Below are 21,664 nucleotides of genomic sequence, written 5' to 3'. Positions count from 1 at the left end.
TATATTTCTAGGTCTGTTACATGTACAGCTGCTGGAAAGGTGTGGATAATCAGTCATGTGCTCTATACTGAATAGAGATAACAGAGATAATATGTATGTAGAATACAGGACCCGTTACTCCATACTCGGGTATGTAGTTGTTCAATCTGGCAGTTACTATCAGGTAGCATAGTTTTTCACCCAGTACTATATCTAACCTGGAATAGTGGTTATCTGTCCACTTGATGTGTCTAGTAACCTGTGATCTAGTAATATGTGCTACCTAGTACATAGCCAGGAGTATATTGTGTTAATATGTGAGCTGTATAGATATCAGTGCATGTATGTTATATGCGCTACTAGATTCCAGGTATTCAGGGATGGGAGTATATGTCATTTTACTCCAGTAAATATTATAGATGATAAGTACTCCATACAATATAGCAAAATTAAGTCAACTTCCAGTCAGTGATATCTAGAATAGTATTGGCAACATAAGCTTGAGCAAGGGACTAACTACTCAAGAGCTACAGGCCTATCAATCGTTAGAGTCTTTAAATGGATGTGTTTGCAAACTGGACCCTCCTCGGCTGTATTTTGACAAGCCACCACTAACAATTATCCCAGTCTGGAAAGTATTACATCCACATAAAGAAGAGAACCTCTATAATTGTATGGTTATAATTATAGTATATACACTATTAGCGCCCATACTCTTAGTCTATGCTTCTAGTGTCATACATAAATGGAAGCCTGATGCAAAGGCTTGGTTTCTATGCGCTAGCATAGGATAACCCATTTTGCCAAAACGGTGTGAAGACGACCGATTCTTCAATTGGTAGCCTCCAGTGCCCTACATAGCAGCGAAGGCCTTAGCCTGAACAATATTCTGAGTTTAACACATGATACTAGAGTACATTTGGTCTATATACCAGTTTAGTTGCTATGGACAGGGTAACTGGACACGGAAAGAGAAAGGAAAGAACCGAATAAGGTGGAAATGAAACAAGGAAAGAGGAGAAATTCGTAGCTTGGTCATTGTAGAGATGTTGAATCAGATACAATAGCTTGGTGTGGATGGCGATCCTGATAACTCTTGATGATTGTGATATATTATTAACTATGGAGTACATACAAGCGGATGGTTGTGGAATGGCCTTTAACAAACAAGCTTACGTGTATAGGGTACTAATATAGAAACTAATGGTTATTATAATTAGAAAAACATATCTTATGTAATTCTATAATAACACGCAAGTATGGCGTTGCTTTGATATTTATAAAATTTACGAAGGTTCTCTAATCTATTTTTTTGTTTGAAACAAAACTTCTAATCATGGCAAGATGGCCGAGCGGTCTAAGGCGCTAGGGTCAGGCTATCTGATCTCAAATATCCTCGTCAGGAATATTCCTAGTCTCGAAAGGGGCGTGGGTTCGAATCCCACTCTTGTCATATATTTATTTTTTTTCCGTCCATTTGGGATATTTTGGCTTCATCTAGTATTTAGTGCCCATCTGGTCTTTTTTATAGAGGAATGGAGTGTTCTGACTATCTGTCATATACAATTATGCTGTTAGCCTGCTTGGACTAGCTCGGAGAATCTAGGTGCTCATTCTAGATGGAAATCTATATTTCCTCTTTAAGACTTAAGACTGCAAACTGTCTGATACGATCAGGAAGACATCAAACATATCACCATTAGGAGGAATAGGTTATGTATGTATAGATTCGGAAGAGGTTTATGATCTGGCATATTTCTTTTACCAGGTGAAGAACAACGAGCACACTTGGGCTCTTAAAACTGTCTTCCCAGCATCCGGACGAGTGGAGGTCTGCAATTTTCGGTGCCAGAGGGAAGGAAGTTAGTATAGACATGTCTATTACAGTCTTCCATAGACTAACCTGGGAAGGCATTTCAAAGAACTCGCAGATCTCGGCATGAAGAAGGAATCAAACGAAAGGAAGCTGACCGGGGTGATTTGGACCCTGAAGGAGCAGAGAGGACCAGGGACGCGGCGAAGGGATAGAAGTTGACTTGAACCTGCCAGAATACCACATCAATGAGCGGTAGTTATCAAATGGGGTGAGTGTTCTTCGTCGCATTCACAATTCCCCTGGACCCGGAAGAATGGTTCGACATCCTTAATGATGATATATGGGTAGGAAATATACGACCTATCAGCCATACATTTTTATGGCCGAAAGCAGATTTATTATTTGGGCCAGAAAAGTCAGCACTCGTCTATGATTGACCGGGGAATTCCATGATAGAATTGAACGTAACGATGCATCTGGACACTGGACAATGGGAATTTGTCACAGCAAGCTAGTTCACTCGTCTAAAGGTCGTAGTCCTAGAGATGAGATGGAGGGATATGAAGGATAGATGTATAACTCAAAAAATTCAGTATAACAAAGAGACAATCCAATGAGAATAGCATTGAGGGGGAAAAATAGCATAATATCGATAAGAATGCATCTAAAAACAAATGCTACAAGATCAAAAAATAAGCATGTCTAGAAGTTCTCTAATACAGTGACCCAGAACCTATCCCAGAACCGAACAAAAGGCAACCAGACGCCAGGATTCAAATAAAACCAGAGGGTATAAAATCGTCCCACTAAAGACCGATAATCCATGGACCACGACAAGAACCGCTTCCAAAATGAACTGTGGAGGAAACACGATCACCACCAGAAACAAGAAAATAAAAAAGGACCCCGGGGGGAAATTTATCCCTGAAACCAATAGAAGCCGAAGGAGTAGGCTATGTTCTCTCCTAGACATAGTCCTAAAGACATGTCATCGAATAGACATAGACAGTACAAAAGGGCAGTGCTTGAGATTGAAATTTCATGCAAAGCAACTGCGTCGGGAATAGGAGAGGCAATTGAGTCATCCAAGAAAATTGTTAGGTGTAGGAGGTCTGGAGGAGAGCCCGGGTTCATGTCTAGTTTTGAAATTCATGGTAAATTATCTGCCATCTTTGAATTGATGGGCTCAGCCGATGCACTTGACATGGGCTGTGGGGCCAGAGACTGTTAATACACAAGCAGAATATAGATGTACATAGTTATTCAAGGGATGTTGTTTATATACCATGAGGGGTAAATAAACTGGCTCTCCTATAAAGCCTTAGATTTCCAGGGTTTGACGTTAGAACTTCTATCTCAGCGCTGAGTCATAGACTACAACGGCTGAGAACCACCAGAGGACCAGAGGATATACAAATGTATGACCACACTGGTGGGCGAAGCAGAGTGTCTGCCACGGAAGGGCTTTTGCTCGCGAGAAAGGCCAGAATGACATTCGCCACCGTCTATTCCAGATTGATGCAGCTTGCACTTCGTGTTCGCGTTTCTGATATATAGCATGAGAGTGCTACCAGAAGGTTTCTTTTTTTTTTTAAATTTTTTTTCTCTTGTTCATGTCTCTGAGAGATTTCGAATGTTTTCTTTCAGTTGTCTTTGATTTTCATTTTAATTTTTTTCTTTGTCGACGGAAAGCTTCAGCCGAGGCCAAAGGAGACTGCTGGAAATGTAGTGAATCAGATTCATGCGATCGGGTCAGTGGGAAGAGACAGTATCTTAGTCCACCTGGCGCTTAAAGTACGCCTTGGCCATTTCGTAAGACGTCCTACAGGGGATCGTTAGTGAGGCTGAACGATAAAGAAGAGAAAAGAAATCACTCACCAGCAAATGGCGGTACTGGGCATTGTGGAAATAATGCGGGGGCGAGCGCCACGGAGGAAACCACTCCAGCCAAACTGGCGTTTGATGATGGCGGCCGCGTTGAACAGCCCCTTAGCTGACCGGATTTCCTCGTTCTGCGCCAAACCCCGGGTTTGAAGAAGGGTCTTCACCACGTCCAGAGGTGTAGTGATGCCGGCGGCGACGGCTCCTGCCAGACCGCCTGAAATGCAATGGGTGAAGGGATCGTAGTCCTGGGAGGGGTTTATTACTTTTGAAATGGATTCGTATGCGACAAATTGAGTAGCGGTGAAGGGAACGGTCATGCAAAGCGTCGTAGGATACGACACGTAGAACGCCTGAAGTCCCTCTGTCCTGTATACGGTTCTGGCGCATTGCAAAAGGCTCTTGTGTACAGAACCATGGACTTGCATCCGTTGTTTTATCACTGTTCTCGTTAGATTTTTTTTTTTTTTTTAACGGCGCAAACGTCGGAAAAAAAAAAGGGACGCACCGTCAAAGGGGTTCATCAATGCATCGCTGGCAATCGTCGCGGCGGAACCACTCAGAGCTAACCGAAGTCAGAACTTCACCATTTGCCAGAAGGTCAAAAAGTCACTTTACCTGCAGCTATCGGATGGTGACCCTCGTCGACATTCCCACCTGCAAGTTCCTTGACAACTTCATATGTACCAAAGTACACTGCATGGGCCGGGCCTAACAGGTTTTTAAAAAAAGAAAAAAAATCCATATTAGCAATCCACCGTTCGCACAGACCACTATTGTCTCGGCTTACCAGCGCCAACAATCACACTCGAAACCCCTTTCCATAGTGTCCGCCAGCCTTCGATCCGGTATATTGTGGATACCGCGTTCGTAATCCCCGTGTAGAGGCCTCCGGTCGTGGGGTGCAAGACTTGCATGCGAGTCTACCGTCAAGAAAAGTCACTGTTAGGGTCCCATTCTAATTTCCCCCCACCACGCACACAAAGCCAGATCGACTATCTGTATGATTGCAGACCACGTAAAGTCCAGGCCGACATACCTTCAATAAATCCACGGGATACATCACGGCGTGTTCCTGGGCTACCAATCAGCATGCTCCGCAACTCATGCGGTATTCTCTGAACCATACCGCGATACCAGCGAACGCGCCGGCCAGCATATTCCGGCCGAGGCCGTAATTCGAAGGAAGGGCTTCATAACTATCACAACCATTCAGTCAGCATTGGATCGCACGTCACATTGCCACAAAATTATCCGCGAAGCTGACGAAACAGGAACGACGCAATCGAAAGATCCTTCACAGGAAGAAGAAAAATACTTCAACGAGGAGAAATGCGGTCGCAAGCGAGGGATTGACCTGGTTGGGAGGTGAAGGGGGGAAAAAAATTTGACAGCCACAACGAAAGACGGAGGAGCCTGGCACATACTCATATTCCTGCCCGGGAACTTGCTCGGGGATCGCCATGAAGCTCCGATAGCTCTCGACTGTGCGGTAGCTGCAGAAGGGCAGATGGCAATAACAAGGAGTATGGAAGAGCGATTCCTAGGGTGTCGGAGAAGAAACCGGAACTGCGGAGTGGAGAGTTGGGAGTAGAGAAGTTGGCAAAGCACCCCTAGTAGTCAGGTGAAAAGAGAAGAGAGGAGAAGAAAAGAATCAAGTAGAGATAGAAGAGACCTGTCTTAACCACAAGTTCAGGTAGGAGAAATAATTACACAATGCCAAGGGGAGAGAGGGAGAAGGAAGAGGCGAGCTGGTCGGAGGAGAAAAAGAATAATAGTGAACTAATTAAGAATTTTGGAACCGATGAAGCTGTATGTATGTTACGGTACGGTACGGCCTCGTATTGGAATACGGCTCGGATCTGACAACGATTATTTCCCCCGTCGGGGTCGGCTTTTTGGATGGATCTGATGGAGAGCCGTGGATTTCTAAGGATTGAGATCTGGATGTTGTATTGATTCTTGATTTTTGATTCTTTCATCCATGGCCGTGGGGAAGAGGACGCCAAATACATTCCCCCCCTCCCAAAAAAAAGGTTAGTTACTGCAGCTCTACAGTTGCTGAATCAGCTCTCCGGCCTAGAATAACCAACAAACTACTCGGATCGTACTTCGGATTAGCTTACCTACTTGGGCAGAGTATGTCCGATGACGGAGTGAACTTTTTTCTCTCCTTTGTTATGTATTAACTTTTTTTTTTTCTCCCCAAATAATTAACTTCCGAGTCAAACGTCCGACGACTCTTCACTCTCCAAGACATATTGTAAACTTCTTCTGCCATGTGACCAATGACTCAGGAGAAGCGCTTGCTATCATCCAGAACCGCCGAACCCCGGAGAAGGAACCTAAGGATCCCGTGGACCCAGCCAAAAGGCTAGTTTCTTATCTGATCCTCACTAACCCTAAAATATCTGCCGCCCGCCTCCGAGGAACTCCCTCGGATTACAGAGGAAGAATATCTGTGACTAACAGTAACAGTGGCTGCAACTGCTGCATCCAAGTATCCACGTTCTGCATGAACTATGATCCACGGATGAGAATGGAATAGTACCTATGTATGTACTTTTACCATGACTCCTCCCCCATCCTCTTCATCTCATCGTGGTAGGCAACCAACAATCCCCCACCGACGAGCCTTGTAAACCAGGCACCTTCTCGGGTAGAGCTTTACACCATAGTACACCCAAGAATAAAAAAGGAAGAAAAGTTTTCCCCAGAAATAATATGCAAAAAAAAAAAAGAAAAGAAAAGAAAAGAAAAGAAAACGAAACAAAGAAAGCAAGCTCTCAGTGCCAGGCTCAAAAACAACAAAATGACCGGATAATTCCACAGAAGAACAAGATAAACCCCGTATCACATCAGCTAATCGATTCGCCCTGGAATATAGTACTCGATACATGGAATAAATAAGAAACAACTCTGGCATTCCTCAATACTTGGCGGTCCAGAATCGGGCTGGGAAATGTGGAAATCGTATGCTCTAGTCATGCAAGTCGTGAAAGTCATCGGCCCTCCGCCCCCTGTCACCCGAGGATCCTCGGCCCCGGTGGTCATAGTTATGTCTGGTCAGTTCTATCTGTATAGGCATTTTACCACTCCACGTTGAAAGACCATTCCCCTAGGAAGAGAAAACCCACGTTAGTACAAAGTCTAAGAAGAAAATAAAAGAAGCATCCAGGGTCAGCGTACCATTTTTCAGGTTCTCGGCCGTGTCGCTCAACAGAATCACCCGTCGCTTGTTACAATATGCCGTCTTGTCCAGAATATCCACCTTCAAATTGGCCAATTCCGGAACCGGCTTTTCAAACATCTCGCTCAGACTTTCCACCGCAAGCTCGAGGTCCTTCTGGTTATCCTCGAAGATCTCAGTCAGGTTATTTCGGGCAAGGTAATAGGCAAAGGCATAGGTCCATTTCAGCGTCTGTCGGCATTGCTGAAGTGCCTGCGATGCAGTGTCGAGGAATTGCACCTCGATCCACGATAGACCGGACTGCGACTGAAGGCTGGTCATCTTCTTCTCCGTCTTGAGATACAAATCCTTGTCAAGCTTGGCCGACTGCTCGTGGTTGGCATATCGGTTGTAGTAGTGAAGGTATCTCTCCAGCGAAGCTCGCGATTTGGCCTGTTCGGAACGCGCCTCGGAGCCGGACTTCTCCTCATAACGGTTACAATTATACCAGCTGGTGCCGTGCTCGGACCATAGGCCCATACACATCCAGCAGAACTCATGTTTGCATTTCCGGCACGTCATGTGGTTGCATCCTCCGTTCTTCTCTATTGTTGAATGACATCGAGGGCATTCCTTCGTATTCGCCGAGATCCAGTTGGCCGTTTCCGAGTCATCTTCGCATTTCTGGAGCCACATTTTCACCAACGTGCACGGCGACGGTTGATGGTCATTCAGCGTGCAGCCGAAACAGAAGTAGTGCTTGCAAAAGCATTGCACTGTAGGGACGATACGACGAAGATCGCGTTGCTTGGTGGGACAGTCAACCGCGTACTCACAGTTCGGAGCTGGGCACCATTTCAGATTCTCATTGTCATCAACATAGGTCCGAATCAGTAATGTTTGGTACCTGTAGAACCGTGTGTCAGTAAGGGCCATTGATAAGGCCGGGTGTTGAACTTGAAGCGCCCTCACCTATCTCTGAGATCGCGCGTAACGAGGAGGTTTAGGGTTTTGGCGTCCACTATCATATGACAACTATCGCCCGGGCACTCGATCCGGGCTGCCTCTCCTTCCTCACGAATCTTCTGTCCGAGATACTGTCGGTAGCAGCCGGTGCAAAAACGATGACCACAACGCATTGCATACGTCTCGAGGTCATCGCCATCCTCGCAGCAGATATCGCACATGAAGCCCGGTACTTTTTCGGTCTTTGGTGTGCCTTTGAAATCCGTCCCAAGGCCAGCCTCTTCTAATGTCTCCTCCGGGTGGTCCATGTACGATTCGATTAGTTTCTCCCGGTTCCACCGTCCATATCGTAAGAGAATGGCTGACGACTCTGGTGGTAGACCCAAGATGGAGGAAACCTCGTTAATCTGTAGGTTTTGTTCTCGCTCAATATCACCGGGGCTCAGGACTCGAAAGTCGACCTCGTAGGGCTTTCGAGACGTCGCTATAATATCTTTATCCTTGGAAAAGCCGCCATCGAAATCGTCCCCGAAATCTAGCCACGAGGGGAAAGAGAAGGTATATGATCAGCAGGCATTCAGTCATTGCAACCAAGTACACACGCATATACCTTCGCCTAGACTATCATCATCGCTCCCTTGGGTGCCCAAAAAGTCATCGGCACTAGACGCGATACTCATAAAGTCCTCATCCGACTCCATGCTGGTGGACGCCGGCGTAACCAGATCAGGTCCCTTCTTCCGGTCGGAAACCGAAAACGCTCCGGACGTCACCGAAGTGGAATCAGTCCCGGGATCGTACGTAACGGGTTTTTTCTCTTTATGAGACCTGGTCGTGTGGTCTGACGACGTAGAGCCTGTAGCGGCTCGCGAACGGGCGGCAGTTTTGGTGGACAGGTCGTTATCTGTAATCGCCGCGTCCGCCGCCTTTCTCTTTCTCGTTAAAGGAGGCGTGGTGACGGAGTAATTCAGTGGCAAGCCGGTATGTGCTGACACCGAAAAAAAAAGTAGGCCTCCGATGCTGAGACCCTCACTTTTTTTCCGGGACAACACAAGGCACAGCTTACCAATAGGTGGTCAAGGGCAAGAAATGCGCAGAAGGGAGGGAGGGCACAGAGCACTAGCCCTCGACCGATCGTTGCGTAACAGCTTGACTATGAGCCTGTTTTTGTGGAGGGTGTGTTTTTTGGGGGGGGAAGCAAAGAGTTGGAAGAGTGGGGGGTGACTGAAGGATGGCTGGACGTCACGGGGAACAGTGGTGGGGATCAAATCATCGACAGGAAAGGGAAACAAAAAATGGCTGAACTAAAGAAATCCTATAATTGGACTGTCGAGGAATTAAATAGGGGTAGGTAGTTAAGGAACAGAGAACAGAAGTGATTGGCTAGAGGAACCTTTCAAGAGGGCTGGAGAAGAGAGACCGGACTGAATCAAGCGATGAATCAATCTTGAATCCAAGGATCATCGATATCTAGAATGAAAAGACGGGAAAAGGGAGGAATCTTGGGAGTTGGAACCGGATAATTCTGCGGGAGCGACCGTTACGTGGATGACAAAGGAGAGTCTGTCAGGTCAGGCGCAGTGATGTCAGATCCCGCAGATCGTAAGTATGCGAAGAGACAACACTGTGAAGAGCATTCCAATGCTGGAGAATTTATTCCTCTCTCCTCCTTTTCTATTAGGCAAGTACAGAGTACTTCGTTAACGACTCTATTTCTAGTAGAAGACAAGATGGCCGAGATAACCACTCCATCACTGACTAACAAATTACCGAGTATCTACCTAATTCAGGCAACCAGGCAGCCAGGTAATCAGGCAGGCATGAAAAAGGGCGAAGAAAGAAATAGGTAGACAAGAAACCAGTTCACTCCCGTCAGAGTCTGCTCAATATCAACCTTGATCAATGGTAAGTCGTCCATGCTGTTCAACCGCCGTCCCAAAGAAAAGCTGCCCCCTTATATCCGGATCATTCGTGGTAGCTTGGGATGATAGCTAGATAATATATGCCTTTCACTAACTGAATGAACTGGTAGATGTCAGACGTTGGATGTCGTGGGACCAGCTTCAGCCAGAACCGACAAAATCCTCCTGTTGCACTGATATTCCAGCCTGGATTTATCTCCTCCGCAATCAACTCGGTGGATCTTTTCAAGACCAATTTACTATGATCCTAATTACTCAGCCTCCTTCTTCTCCATTTGATTCCACCGAGCGTGGAATAGACCTACCTGACGTGATGGAAAGCATGACTAAGAGTTAGCAATCCGCCCATCGAGGAAAACTGGATTATTAACGACCATGTCAATTTGGCCAAATTTTTGCACGGCACACGAAAGGCTTGGGGCTATATCCTCCTTAAAGGTGACATTTGATGAGTATAAGTACAGTTGGCTGGTTCAAAGTGCGACAATGTTGCGAATGGTTGCTGTCAGGCGATGGCCGTCATTGCAATCGTCCTTGAATAGGCTTTTTTACGACCAGTGGAGCATTCGGTTGCTAGCCCGGTCAGACCCTGGAATTGATCATGGGGTATGGTATTTCTACAAGCCAGACAGTGAGGGACCTCAGCTTCTTCGATGGGACCGACATTTCAGATTTCAGTGCGGGACGATATGGATAATATCGATCATATCTTGTTAAGATTAAAGAGCTATCCTGAGAGGTTCTGATGCTCGGTTTATACCTCTTTATCTTGCAATGTCTCACGATATTTGTTCTCCTTCCCTTCAAGAGTGGGTATATTGCTCTGAAAGCACAGTTCAGTTTAACCTGATTGGGCATTCAAGCACTAAATTAGTATCCACACAGCCCACGGCAATCTATGCGGAACTACATCATATCTTGGTCTCATGAGCGTTAAACAGTCACTTGGGATTGTTGAACGGATCCTTAGGAAGGATGCACGAAGCCTGCAGCATACAATTATTGCAGCCCTGATCTCTGTTTTGGTTTTTTTTGTGCGTACCGTCTACTCCATTCGGATTTTGAAAAATCCTGCTAGCATGGTTCTGCACAGTTGGTCGATGACGAGAGGGAATATTTTTTTTTTTTTTTACCGTAGTAAAAAAGGTATATATGAGGGCCCTGTCCTATATATCTCCAGATCAATACGACCAGCTGGAATCTCCAGATCATTGTCGAGGGATTAGAGGGCGGAGGCATTAAGGGCGGATTGGGACTTCGGGCATGATATTCTTTCTCGTCGGGCCGCAGGCGAACAGAAGGATAGAATAGTCATCCATCAAGCACAGTTGACTTCCATAGAATATCTATACTATATTTATGATTCATGACTGCCTAGCGATGACTAAACATCCACTAACTGCATCTCTAAGTGATCACCGTTCAAGAAATGGCCTCAAAGTGATACCAAGGCCTACATGATTCCTTGAAAATATCGACATATCCTCCGTCATGAATTCCATCCATCTCCAAGTCAAAGAGGATGACCCTCCCAGCTACTACCTACAGATACACTCCATCATCGATTACTCCATCCAGTCATCCTCCACCTGCTCCGCCAAAGACGCAGCTATAGCCCTGGACGCCATATACGTCGAACACGCAGCAGGCCCCGAAGGCGATAGCGAGAGCTTCCTCTACGCCTTCTGGGACCTACTGCACAGTTCGCGCGCCAAATCCCCCACGATAGCACCCAACAGGATGCGTTGGTTGCGACTATCTGTGAACTGGTGCAATTTCCACCGAAAACGCTCCGGTACCATCTCGGAGGCGAGTATCAGCAATGGAGAGGGATTTGGCCTTTTTTGGGGCGGAGATTACCCAGACCTGGATGGGTAAGATAGATGAGGATCGAAACCCTCCCCTCCGATCTGTTTCTACATACGATGGGGGACTATATACTGATATGGAAGACTACGATAGTTGAAACCGGATCTTCCAGCGATGACAAAAAGAAGCAACGGTTCTTGAATCTGATGGCCTATGTGGCCCGAGTCATGGCCTTCAGTCGCATCCTCATGGAATCGAACGTCATATGGGCCCCGGAAGACGCCGTGGAGGGCATCATCATCCGCGTTTGAGGCAGTCTCGACCTCGTCACCTCGGATCCAAGAGCGGTGGACGATCTTCCGAATAAGACGGTGTTGGCGAAGGTGTGGATCACCCATGCTTGACATGTTCTGTACGAGCGAGATGAGGAAATTCCCGGCTCACAAGGAGGACCGTTGTATCGACGACCGAAACGGGAAGCGAAGAATTCCCGACGGAAGTGCAAGGGGACCCAGGGGTTGAGTCTGCAGCGGTAGATCTTGTGGAAGAAACAGTTTGAGGCGATTCGGGATTGTGCCGTGGTAGATATGGGGACAAAGAGGACGGCAGGAGAGGCGGTGCAGGTGATGGAGAATACTGAGGACCGACGACAAGACTTGTCAATATGAGAAGACTTTCATTGTAGCCTACTTGGTTCCATTTGTGGTTGCATTGCCTCGTGGGGCGGATCCAAAGACGAACCACCAACGTCACGCGGAAAACGCCCCTCTTCCTCACTTTCTTTCTCTCAGTCTCTCCCTGTCTTCCTGTCGTTCTGTCTCGCCTTCCACTCCCCTTTCCATCCCCATCGATTCAAATCTCCCATCCCACTTCTTCCTCGTATTCCCCCGCCGTGTCAATTGCATGGAGTGTGGGCACCACCCATGATGCGCCCGAAACCGGGGTCTTCACTGCAGAAGACCTATGATGACTGCTATCTGTTGTGCTCCACCGCCGTATATTTCGAGGGACAGGTTGGTTACTGTGTTTGTCGCTGCTGAATTCCCCTCCTGGCTAACTACTGGCTAGAATAACGAACAAGAGGCCCTGAAATCGTGGCGATCCGCGCTCGAGACCATCTACTACCACAACGCCTATCGGGTCCCCTCCAAGTACTCCCCCAAGAACGAAACCGAAAAGGCCCTACAGGATTCTATCCGCCAGTTAGAACTCCAATGCCGCGAGCGAGTGGACCTCCTGGAGGCTCTACGTGAGAGCCGTAAGGATTCTTCGGGGAAGTCGCCCCCATCCACTTCGCTCGGGTGGATAGGGGAGGGCACCGTGCCCGCCGTCGGATACACTGATCTCTCCAAACCGCCCACTATTCCCGGTCGCCCTGCTCCTCCAGCCAACACCCCCAGCTCCGACTCGCTTCGTGTCGATCTCCCAGCCGCCAGCCCCGGTGCGCTGGCCATGCACAAGTCACACTCCTCTTCCGCGAAAACCGATTCATCCCGCACCACGAGCCCCGAGCGACGGAAGTTGATGCCATCCACCCTCCGCTCTGCCGAGATCAAAAAGTCCACCAAGAAGAAGCTGAGCCCCCGCCGGAAGGACCTGCGACCGGCCGTAGCGTCCCAGGCGGCCGGCCTGGCCTGGGGAAGCCTGTACCCCGCCCCGCCGCCGCTAGAGAAGACGCCGAGTGATGTGGCTCTGGCGTCGTCCCGGCGCAGCGCTACAATAGACCCTGTCTTTCGAAAGGAGCCGGAGCCGCCACGGTCGAGATCGGGGGAGCAAGTCCATTCGAAGCGAGTCACCAAACCAGTGGAGCTGGGGGATGATCGTCAAACTGGGAGGAAACCTCGTACTGCGCCGGACCAGGCGATACGGCGATCGCCCGCGAAACCGTCGGTGACTTCTACGCCCCGACCGACGCCCTCTCATCAACCGAGCTCCCAGCAACAGTCCACCCCCCGGACTCGATCCGCCGCCCATTCCCTGGATTCGAGAAGCTCACCAGCCTCGTCGCGACCGTCCCCATCACGACCGTCGCCGAAGCCTTCGGTCAAGCCTAAACCGGTGGCATTACGGTCAGCGTTGCCGGCGCCGAGTTCGGGCGAGACCTCTAATGCGATGGATGTCACTGATGACACACGGCCAAGGTCTACCCCCAAACCCCCCGTAGTCCCGCCCTCTCCTTCGACGGGGGCCGATGCACTGCGTCCCAGCGTGAACCGCATGGCGATCTCCACCGGCAGCCCCAGTCGGCGGCCCCTACTGGCCAAGCGCACCATGACGCCCCCATCGAGCGATCCGGATTCCACGGACCCCAAATCAACCGACGTTGAAGAAGAAGATGCCGCGGAAGACAACGAGGACGATGCCTACTTGGATATCCTGAACAAACTTCCCAAGGGAGTGGACACGGTGGCGGCCCGACAGATCCTCAACGACATTGTGGTTCGCGGAGACGAAGTCCACTGGGATGATATCGCCGGCTTAAATGGCGCCAAAAAGGCCCTCAAGGAAGCTGTGGTCTATCCGTTTCTGCGCCCGGATCTCTTTTCCGGGCTCCGAGAGCCTGCGCGAGGAATGCTTCTTTTTGGGCCACCGGGCACCGGCAAGACCATGCTCGCGCGGGCGGTTGCGACGGAGTCCCATTCGACCTTCTTCTCCGTGTCGGCCTCGACCTTGACCTCCAAGTGGCACGGGGAGAGTGAGAAGCTCGTCCGGGCGCTGTTCGGACTGGCCAAGGCGCTGGCGCCCTCCATCATCTTCGTCGACGAGATCGATTCGCTCTTATCCGCCCGTTCGTCGGGTACGGAGAATGAGGCCTCTCGCCGGTCAAAGACCGAATTCCTCATCCAATGGTCGGATCTGCAGCGCGCAGCCGCCGGCCGCGAACAGCCCAGCAAGGACAAGAAATTCGGCGGCGATGCCAGTCGGGTGCTTGTGCTGGCGGCCACCAACATGCCCTGGGATATTGACGAGGCAGCGCGTCGTCGGTTCGTCCGTCGGCAATATATCCCTCTTCCGGAGCACGAGGTGCGTGAGCAGCAACTCCGGACGTTACTGGGTCATCAAGTGCACGATCTTTCCGACTCGGACATCCAAGCATTGGTTCAATCTACCGACGGTGATTCTCTCTCTATACATGTTTATATAATATTCAATGATTCTAATCTTTCTCAGGGTTCTCCGGTTCCGATGTCACCGCCCTTGCCAAAGATGCCGCCATGGGTCCCCTGCGTAATTTGGGGGAGGCCCTCCTTCACACTCCGATGGATCAAATCCGACCCATCCGATTCCAGGACTTCGAAGCCAGTTTGTCTTCCATCCGACCTAGTGTCAGCCAAGAGGGACTAAAGGAATATGAAGAGTGGGCCCGACAGTTTGGAGAACGAGGTGGATAGTTTTCCCTTTTTTTTTTTTTTTTTTTTTTTTTTTTTCAATTCTCTTTTACTTAATTCATGACTGGCGAAATGGATGGTATGGTTCGGTTGCATTCATCTAGGTATGGTTTGGTGGTATAGGCTTTGGGTTAATAACGAAGCATTCATGCTGTGCTATGCTATGCTCCGGATTGCTTGCTTGATTAGGTGGAAGGTCTTAGATGTAACATATGGGTTTTTGTTAGGGATACTGGGAAGGTTAGGTTGGATGGGATGGAATTGGGCTGGAGTATTTGAATGATACATATACCTGTTATGCAGCCCTATTTAATGTTAATTGTCTCTCTCTCCTTTTATAGTATTGATGGTTCCCTAGTAAGTATAATATATCAGCTAGATATGTATGATCCTTACTTGGTCGCTATAAAATATCTTCCCATCCAGAACTAAGGAACTGAGAAGGATCAATATACCCGGAGATCCTTTTACGTACTAAACTGAATTCTTGTCTCTCACAGCAGTTCATGCTTATAGCCTAATATATCCACTCTTTGACTACTCCAAGTATATTCTGTAGGCATAAAAACCCACTCGCAAACTAGAGACTAGTATACTTCCATCTGGGCATCATGTATACCTGATCAGGTAAGAAGGATATACTTAGTGTAGTATCCATTACCTACTGCTTGTCTGCTCGTCATCTACTCCACGCAGTGTATATACTCTCTTATTTCGTCTAGCCCTACAACCAATACTGCTATATCAGGGAGCTTATCCATCATTATTTCTCCTACTAACAGGGAGTATTAAAATAAAACTCAAGCCATGCGTGATTTCTTCGATTCCCACACAGGATAACTCCTACAATAATCTTATTTGCTGTGATCATCTATAACGGCTACTACAACTACATTGTTGTCCCCGAAGAATGCCCAACTCAATCATTTACTTAATACCAATTTCGTTGGGGTGTTCTATCTAACCTTTGCCTATCGAAGACGTGTCTTTGCTGAATAAATGGGGTTAAATGATTTCAATGAGCCTAGCCTCAATGATTGGGTATAAATAAACCTTGCGGGTGATGCGGGTGATGAGGCATGTTGGAAATACTAGTCTTTTAGGCTGGTCTGGGGAATACTGATTCTACGTAAGTCTTGTAAGTTTTTTTGTTGGCATTTGTATTATATATATTTATAGCCTGGGATCGACTTTGTACAAGGAGGCAAAATAAAGGGATGTCTCTCGCAGAGTATATTTGTACGATTTCTCTCTTTCTCTTGTGGACCGAGGGTGCTTGTGGATGGATATATACATACCTTGAATAAAGAAAGTAAGTCCGGGATAGACGACTCACCAGACTTCTGATAATATTATTGAATACTAGCTTATATACGATACGAAGGAAATAGGAAACAGGTAAGCAAGTAAATAGTAAGCAAGCAATATGGTATGGTAATCAGGTATAACGGCCCATCACAAATGAAAGATAAAAAAGTCTGACAAGGAAGTGAAATGGAGTACCTAACCGATCAACAAGGTCATAGTCATTGGAGAGGGATAAAAAAGAGAATAGAATAGGTAAGGAGTGAGAACAAGAGAGAGGGAAGAGAAGTAAATAACGAGAGAGTACAGAGACATGGTATCAGTAAAATCGGCTACAAATCTATCAAACTACCCCCCGCCTGCTGTTGCTGCGGGTACGCAGGCTGCCCACCCCAGGGGTTATTGGTAGGCTTTGCAAACCCAGTCTGCTGCGGTACAAATTGCTGTTGCTGGCTGTAGAATGGGTTGTTGCCCGTTTGGCTGGTCCGTAGACGGTCTAATCCTTGCCCTGCCGAATTGACAAAGGTGCCCGGAGCCGTATGCTGCGCGGGAATTCGTAGATCACCCACGTTGCCAAACGTATCCTGTCCCTCTCCCGTCGCCAGGAGGGCATTCAGGCGATTGTGGTGAGGATCATTCGTGGGCGGCGTGCTCTTCGGTGGAGCCGGGGCCATGGGAGCTTGGTAGTTGGCGATCGGGTTGACGGTCGAGAATTGGTTGGTTACGCGCTCCTCTGCCAGCGTGTTCAGCGACGGAGGTCCCGTCGAAGTGGCTGGTCGGGTCTGTAGCTGAGTTCGAGCGGCGAATGGGTTGTTCGATCCCGTGGGCATTGGCTTCAAGGCATCGGCGGACTGCGGACCGCCGGTGGCCCACGGGTTGTTGTGGCCCGGCGCGAGGAAGTTGTCCTGGAGCTGTTGTGGCTGCTGTTGCTGTTGCTGCTGGGAATACATGTCGGTGCCATAGGGGTTGTTCGTATTGAAGGCGGCGGTATGTTGTGGCTGCAGGGTGGCTTGCGGTTGCAAAAAGTTATTCATCGGCTGGCCGTACGGATTCTGATCGTAGATGGCGGGCTGTTGTTGTGTCGAGAATCCGTTAGTGTATCCATTGGGCATGCCAGTGGCCTGGCCTTGGAAGCCAGCCGGCTGCGCATATTGGTTATTCAGGTACCCGGTCGTCAAGGGTTGCTGGGTATTGATCGGATTGCCAAACCAGTCGACGGCGCTCTGTTGCTGGTATCCCTGGTTGTAGCCAGTAGGTTGGGCTGGGGTCGACTGCACGGGGGTATCATCGAACAGCGACTGCGCATTGCTTTCTTCCAGCTCACGCTTCCGGAGTTCCTCTTCTTCTTTGCTCAGCTTGATCGCCTTGGCCAGGTCCTCGTCATCATCCACTCCCATGGCATCTCTGGCCCGCCGCTTTCGCTCCTCTTCGGCCTCATGCTTGCTCGCCTCGATTGCCAAGCGGTATTCTGCGTCTTCATCGTCCGCGGGACGCCGGCGTTCGCGTCGCTCTGCTCGGCGGGGGGATAGCTCATTGCCATAGCTAGGGTGTTCATCCAGACCGCTCACTCGTGTCTTCCACAGCTTCCGGTCAGATCGCTCGCTTCGCAATCGGTCTTCGTCCATGACGAGGGAGGTGAGTTCCTTGGCCGCCACGCGAACTATATCGTCCGCCGTTAGTTTCCACAGGACCAAAGGCTGGGCTCGAAAAATAATTAAAACACAAGCACCTACCGTTCTGGCCCACATCGCGTCCATCCTCATCGATATACTGGAATTCGCGCAGGGTCTTGATTATGTAGACATTCTTGCGGGCCCATGTAACTACGAGTTCCGAACCCTCGTGGAGACAGTAATCCAAGACTTTCAGCGACTTCAACACATGGCGCCAATTTTTGCCCTTGTCATTCAGCCGTTTATCCAGCATATCCATGATCTCGTAGAAATCGGTGGGACTATCAATACACACAGTCGCGGTCAGTTGGGAGGAGGGGCGGCCAACGACTGGACAATGCCTACCTGCTGAAGGTCATCGAGGCAATCTCTGCCATCTCCGTACCGGTTGGACCCCAAGGGTCATTGCTCGTTGCTGTTGAGGGAAAGTCAGTCAGTGACTGGTCGATCGAGATGGAGGGGCTGGCGCGCAGGCAACTGGCGACCGGCGAATTGAACTAGGTCCGGGGTAAACGACAGGAACCTACCATTTCGAACCTTGACTTGCACCGACGAATAACCCTTGGTCACATTTTTCACACTGCGCACCACTTTGGACATTTTGACAATGGGACCACACCCTCAACCTCACGAAAAGGGATAGAGAATTCCGACCTCCTGATGCTTCAAGGAGCCCGTAGGGAAGAAGAGGAGGGGAGAGGAGGACGAGGAAAAGGGTCTAGTATGACGGAAAACAAAACAAAAAAACAAGCCCAGGGTGACAGGAAGAGACGATGCGACGGGGAGAAAGAAAGAGAGAGAGAGAGCCACAGTCCGAATCTCCTTATCGCTGGGTGGCAGTGACGGTGGCGTATGTAAGCGGCCGCAAACGTCCTGTGGCGTGAGAAAAGACGAAAGGAAGAAGAGAAGAAAAGAAAAGAAAGGAAAGGAGACGGATCAAAAACGATTACGATTTAGGATCAATAAAAAAATAAAACTGGATAAATTAACCCACAATCGGATGGGGAGAGAGAGAGAAAGTGGCGATGACGACGAAGGCCCCCTACTAGTTAGTAAGTCAGGAAGTGGAATCCCACGGCTGACGACGACGCGAGCTAAACGAGCTGTATTGGTCGGAAGAAGGGAAATCCGGACAGTCTCTCTCCTCTAGTTTGTCGACTGGGCCTGGAAGAGATTGATGAAGATAGAAGGGAAATAAGAGAGACAACAAAAAAGAAAGGCGCCCAATGGTCCAAAATCTTCAAATCTCGTCAACTTTACGTGGTGACTCTACGTGCTGCTTCGACGTCATCCCTCTCGCCAAGGAGATACGGCGTTTCATCCAGGCAACCGAATTCTCTTCATTGATGGATACAACGATCCAATCCTCTAATATGAATGAGTATAATGAACGAGCTTCATGTCTCTGACTATATATATATCCCGTCAAAAAGGTTCTGGAGCCGCCGAAAATCATCACAAGCATTGGAAACAGGCGCAAAAAAAATAAAATCATAAAAAATAACCTCGAAAAAAGAGAAGTGGAATCTATCTTTTCATTTCTCCTGTTCCATGCTCAGATACTTCGCTTCTGCTCCTTTGATGCACGCGATGTTCGCTCCCAGCTTGTTCAGTGTCTCCACGTATTCATCGTAGGGGTCCGAATCGAAGACAATCCCCCCTCCGGCTTGAAGATATGCCACTCCGTCCTTGACCAGCATCGTTCGCAGCGCAATGCAGGTGTCCATCGCCCCCGGAATCTCCGCGCCGCCATCTCCGCTGGAGATATTATACCCAAAGTAGCCCACGGCTCCCGCGTAGACTCCCCGTTTTTCGCCCTCGAGCTCGGCGATGAGCTGCATCGCCCGTACCTTGGGAGCGCCCGACACCGTCCCCGCCGGGAAGATTGACCGGAACGCGTCGAACCGGGTCTTGTCAGGGCGCAGAACCCCCGACACCTGCGACACCAGATGTTGCACATGCGAGAACTTCTCTACCACCATCAGCCGGTCGACCTGCGTCGTGGATGGGTCGCACACCCGGTTCACATCGTTGCGCGCTAGGTCCACCAACATAACGTGCTCGGCCCGATCCTTTAGACTTCCGCGTAGTTCGTCCGCCAGCTGCTCGTCTTCCTCGACCGTCTTGCCGCGCTTGACGGTCCCGGCAATGGGGTGGGTGATAATCCGGCCTTTTTCCTCCTTGGCCAGCAGCTCGGGGCTGGCGCCCACCAGCTGGAATGCCTCGCAGTCAATGTAGAAGAGGTATGGCGACGGGTTGACGGTGCGCAAATGGCGGAAGAGGTTGAAGGGATGTAGGGAGGTGGGGCGCGACAACCGTTGCGACGGCACCGTCTGGAAAATATCTCCTTTGGAAATGTGCTCCTTCAGCCTCGTCACATGTCGCTCGTAGCCCTCTTGTCCGATATTGGACGTATACTCCTGGTTTGGTACAATGGGACCCTGGGGAGGCAAGGGATACTCCGGCCGCAGCAGGGTCTCGATGATGTGCTGGATGGTTTCTTCACCGCGGTGGTATTCAGTCTCGAGATCCGCACCCGTCTTAGCGATGGGAATATATGTAATGATCTTGACGACCTGGAAAAAGTGATCGAAAGCAATAATTGTATTGAACAACATGAACAAAGACTCCGGGATCTCGAGCACGTCCTTGAGCGGCCGTGCCGTCTTGGGCTCGAAGTAGCGCACGCAGTCGTATCCAACATAGCCGATCGCACCGGCCGTGAGGGGAGGTAGAGTCAAGCCGGGGACTGTCGCCACGCGGAATCCAGAGAGCTCCTTCTCCAGAATGGGAAGGGGGTCGCATTCGGGTCCATGGCCGGGACCGGTTTTGAGAACCTTATAGGGATCTGAATGAAGAACTGTTAACGCAAGGCACTCTGGGCTTCAACGTCATCGTCGTCGTAAGAAGAGGTATCCTGCGTACCGGCACCGACAAAGCTGTATCTCCCAATCGTCTCGGTAGTTGCCGCGCTTTCGTAGAGAAAGGACAATTTCGACCTGTCGAGAGAAGGGGGTTGGTTGGTTAGTCCTCGTCTGCTTCCTCTTCGCGGTACCGGGATAGTTATTACTCACTTCTCCGCGATTTTCAGATATGCCAACGTCGGGGTCAAAAGATCGGCAGGAATCGATGCAGTGATCGGGAGAAAGTTCGGGGGATAACTCGAGTCTTTGTATCGATCGACAACATCTTTGGCTGTCTCCAATGACGGCACGATGGTAACCTGAGTCACAGCGGAAATGGGATCAGATCAGCATTCGGGTACGCCATGTCCAAGAGAGAAGGAAATGTGAGAAAGAAAATGCATTGTCCAGCGTTCTGGGCATCATGTAAGAACGGCAGCGGACGGGTTACAGCGGTGTCACCTACCGGTGGTGCCATCTTGTAGATTCAGTTGATCTCTGGTGGGAAAAAGGACTGGCTTGTGCGGGGAGGAAGAAGGGAAGGAAAATCGTCGGAGGCCGAAAACGGGAGAATCAACCAACGGTCGATGGACAGAGAGAGCCACCAGCTGACGTGAACGGGTACAACGATCAAGGAAGAAGCGAGGGAAAGAGAGACGGGACTTGAAGATTAACAGCTGGAAGATACGGAGTAGATCGGGCAATTTTAAGCGTGCAGGTGCTTGCAGAGGGAGGCTGGTGGGCTGAAGACTTCAGCTTGCAAATTCCACCAGTCAGTGAGTTCAGCGATCACTGCGGACCACGTTTCTCTGTTCTTTTTGTTTCCTTTTCTCTCTCTATTTTTATTTTTAT

At 49.3% G+C, this 21,664-nt stretch overlaps 6 protein-coding genes and 1 non-coding gene across 7 annotated transcripts; 3 read left to right on the top strand and 4 right to left on the bottom strand.

Annotated features, from left to right (window-relative positions):
* The first annotated feature begins 1,317 nt into the window (after window positions 1-1,317).
* On the top strand, window positions 1,318-1,432 carry ATNIH1004_002463. The gene has a single exon. It is a non-coding gene; the product is annotated as a tRNA-Leu (tRNA).
* Window positions 1,433-3,568: 2,136 nt separating this feature from the next.
* On the bottom strand, window positions 3,569-5,141 carry mrsA (putative mitochondrial carrier protein; the record flags this gene model as incomplete). Its single annotated transcript, XM_033567154.1, has 8 exons — window positions 3,569-3,617; window positions 3,674-4,040; window positions 4,185-4,241; window positions 4,295-4,387; window positions 4,467-4,599; window positions 4,716-4,751; window positions 4,806-4,875; window positions 5,104-5,141. 8 exons carry the CDS (start codon window positions 5,139-5,141, stop codon window positions 3,569-3,571), a joined length of 843 nt encoding a protein of 280 aa, XP_033429149.1.
* A 1,624-nt stretch (window positions 5,142-6,765) lies between these two features.
* On the bottom strand, window positions 6,766-8,512 carry ATNIH1004_002461 (RING finger protein; the record flags this gene model as incomplete). The annotated part of the gene is made up of 4 exons (XM_033567153.1): window positions 6,766-6,794; window positions 6,866-7,752; window positions 7,818-8,346; window positions 8,422-8,512. 4 exons carry the CDS (start codon window positions 8,510-8,512, stop codon window positions 6,766-6,768), a joined length of 1,536 nt encoding a protein of 511 aa, XP_033429148.1.
* Window positions 8,513-11,224: 2,712 nt separating this feature from the next.
* Window positions 11,225-11,853, top strand: ATNIH1004_002460 (uncharacterized protein; the record flags this gene model as incomplete). Its single annotated transcript, XM_033567152.1, has 2 exons — window positions 11,225-11,607; window positions 11,715-11,853. 2 exons carry the CDS (start codon window positions 11,225-11,227, stop codon window positions 11,851-11,853), a joined length of 522 nt encoding a protein of 173 aa, XP_033429147.1.
* Window positions 11,854-12,468: 615 nt separating this feature from the next.
* On the top strand, window positions 12,469-14,934 carry ATNIH1004_002459 (putative AAA family ATPase; the record flags this gene model as incomplete). Its single annotated transcript, XM_033567151.1, has 3 exons — window positions 12,469-12,555; window positions 12,611-14,657; window positions 14,714-14,934. The coding sequence occupies 3 exons, from the start codon at window positions 12,469-12,471 to the stop codon at window positions 14,932-14,934; spliced, it is 2,355 nt and encodes a 784-aa protein (XP_033429146.1).
* A 1,634-nt stretch (window positions 14,935-16,568) lies between these two features.
* On the bottom strand, window positions 16,569-18,509 carry ATNIH1004_002458 (epsin; the record flags this gene model as incomplete). Its single annotated transcript, XM_033567150.1, has 4 exons — window positions 16,569-17,896; window positions 17,970-18,190; window positions 18,255-18,324; window positions 18,437-18,509. The coding sequence occupies 4 exons, from the start codon at window positions 18,507-18,509 to the stop codon at window positions 16,569-16,571; spliced, it is 1,692 nt and encodes a 563-aa protein (XP_033429145.1).
* Window positions 18,510-19,444: 935 nt separating this feature from the next.
* On the bottom strand, window positions 19,445-21,290 carry trpE (anthranilate synthase TRP2; the record flags this gene model as incomplete). Its single annotated transcript, XM_033567149.1, has 4 exons — window positions 19,445-20,757; window positions 20,835-20,908; window positions 20,984-21,132; window positions 21,279-21,290. The coding sequence occupies 4 exons, from the start codon at window positions 21,288-21,290 to the stop codon at window positions 19,445-19,447; spliced, it is 1,548 nt and encodes a 515-aa protein (XP_033429144.1).
* Between the last annotated feature and the right edge of the window lie 374 nt (window positions 21,291-21,664).

The sequence above is a fragment of the Aspergillus tanneri genome, assembly GCF_003426965.1.
Source record: "Aspergillus tanneri strain NIH1004 chromosome Unknown AapTan_1_pilon_pilon_pilon, whole genome shotgun sequence".
NCBI lineage: Eukaryota > Fungi > Ascomycota > Eurotiomycetes > Eurotiales > Aspergillaceae > Aspergillus > Aspergillus tanneri.
The sequence above is the reverse complement of the archived record's forward strand: the minus strand, read 5'-3'. Positions and strand labels throughout refer to the sequence as shown.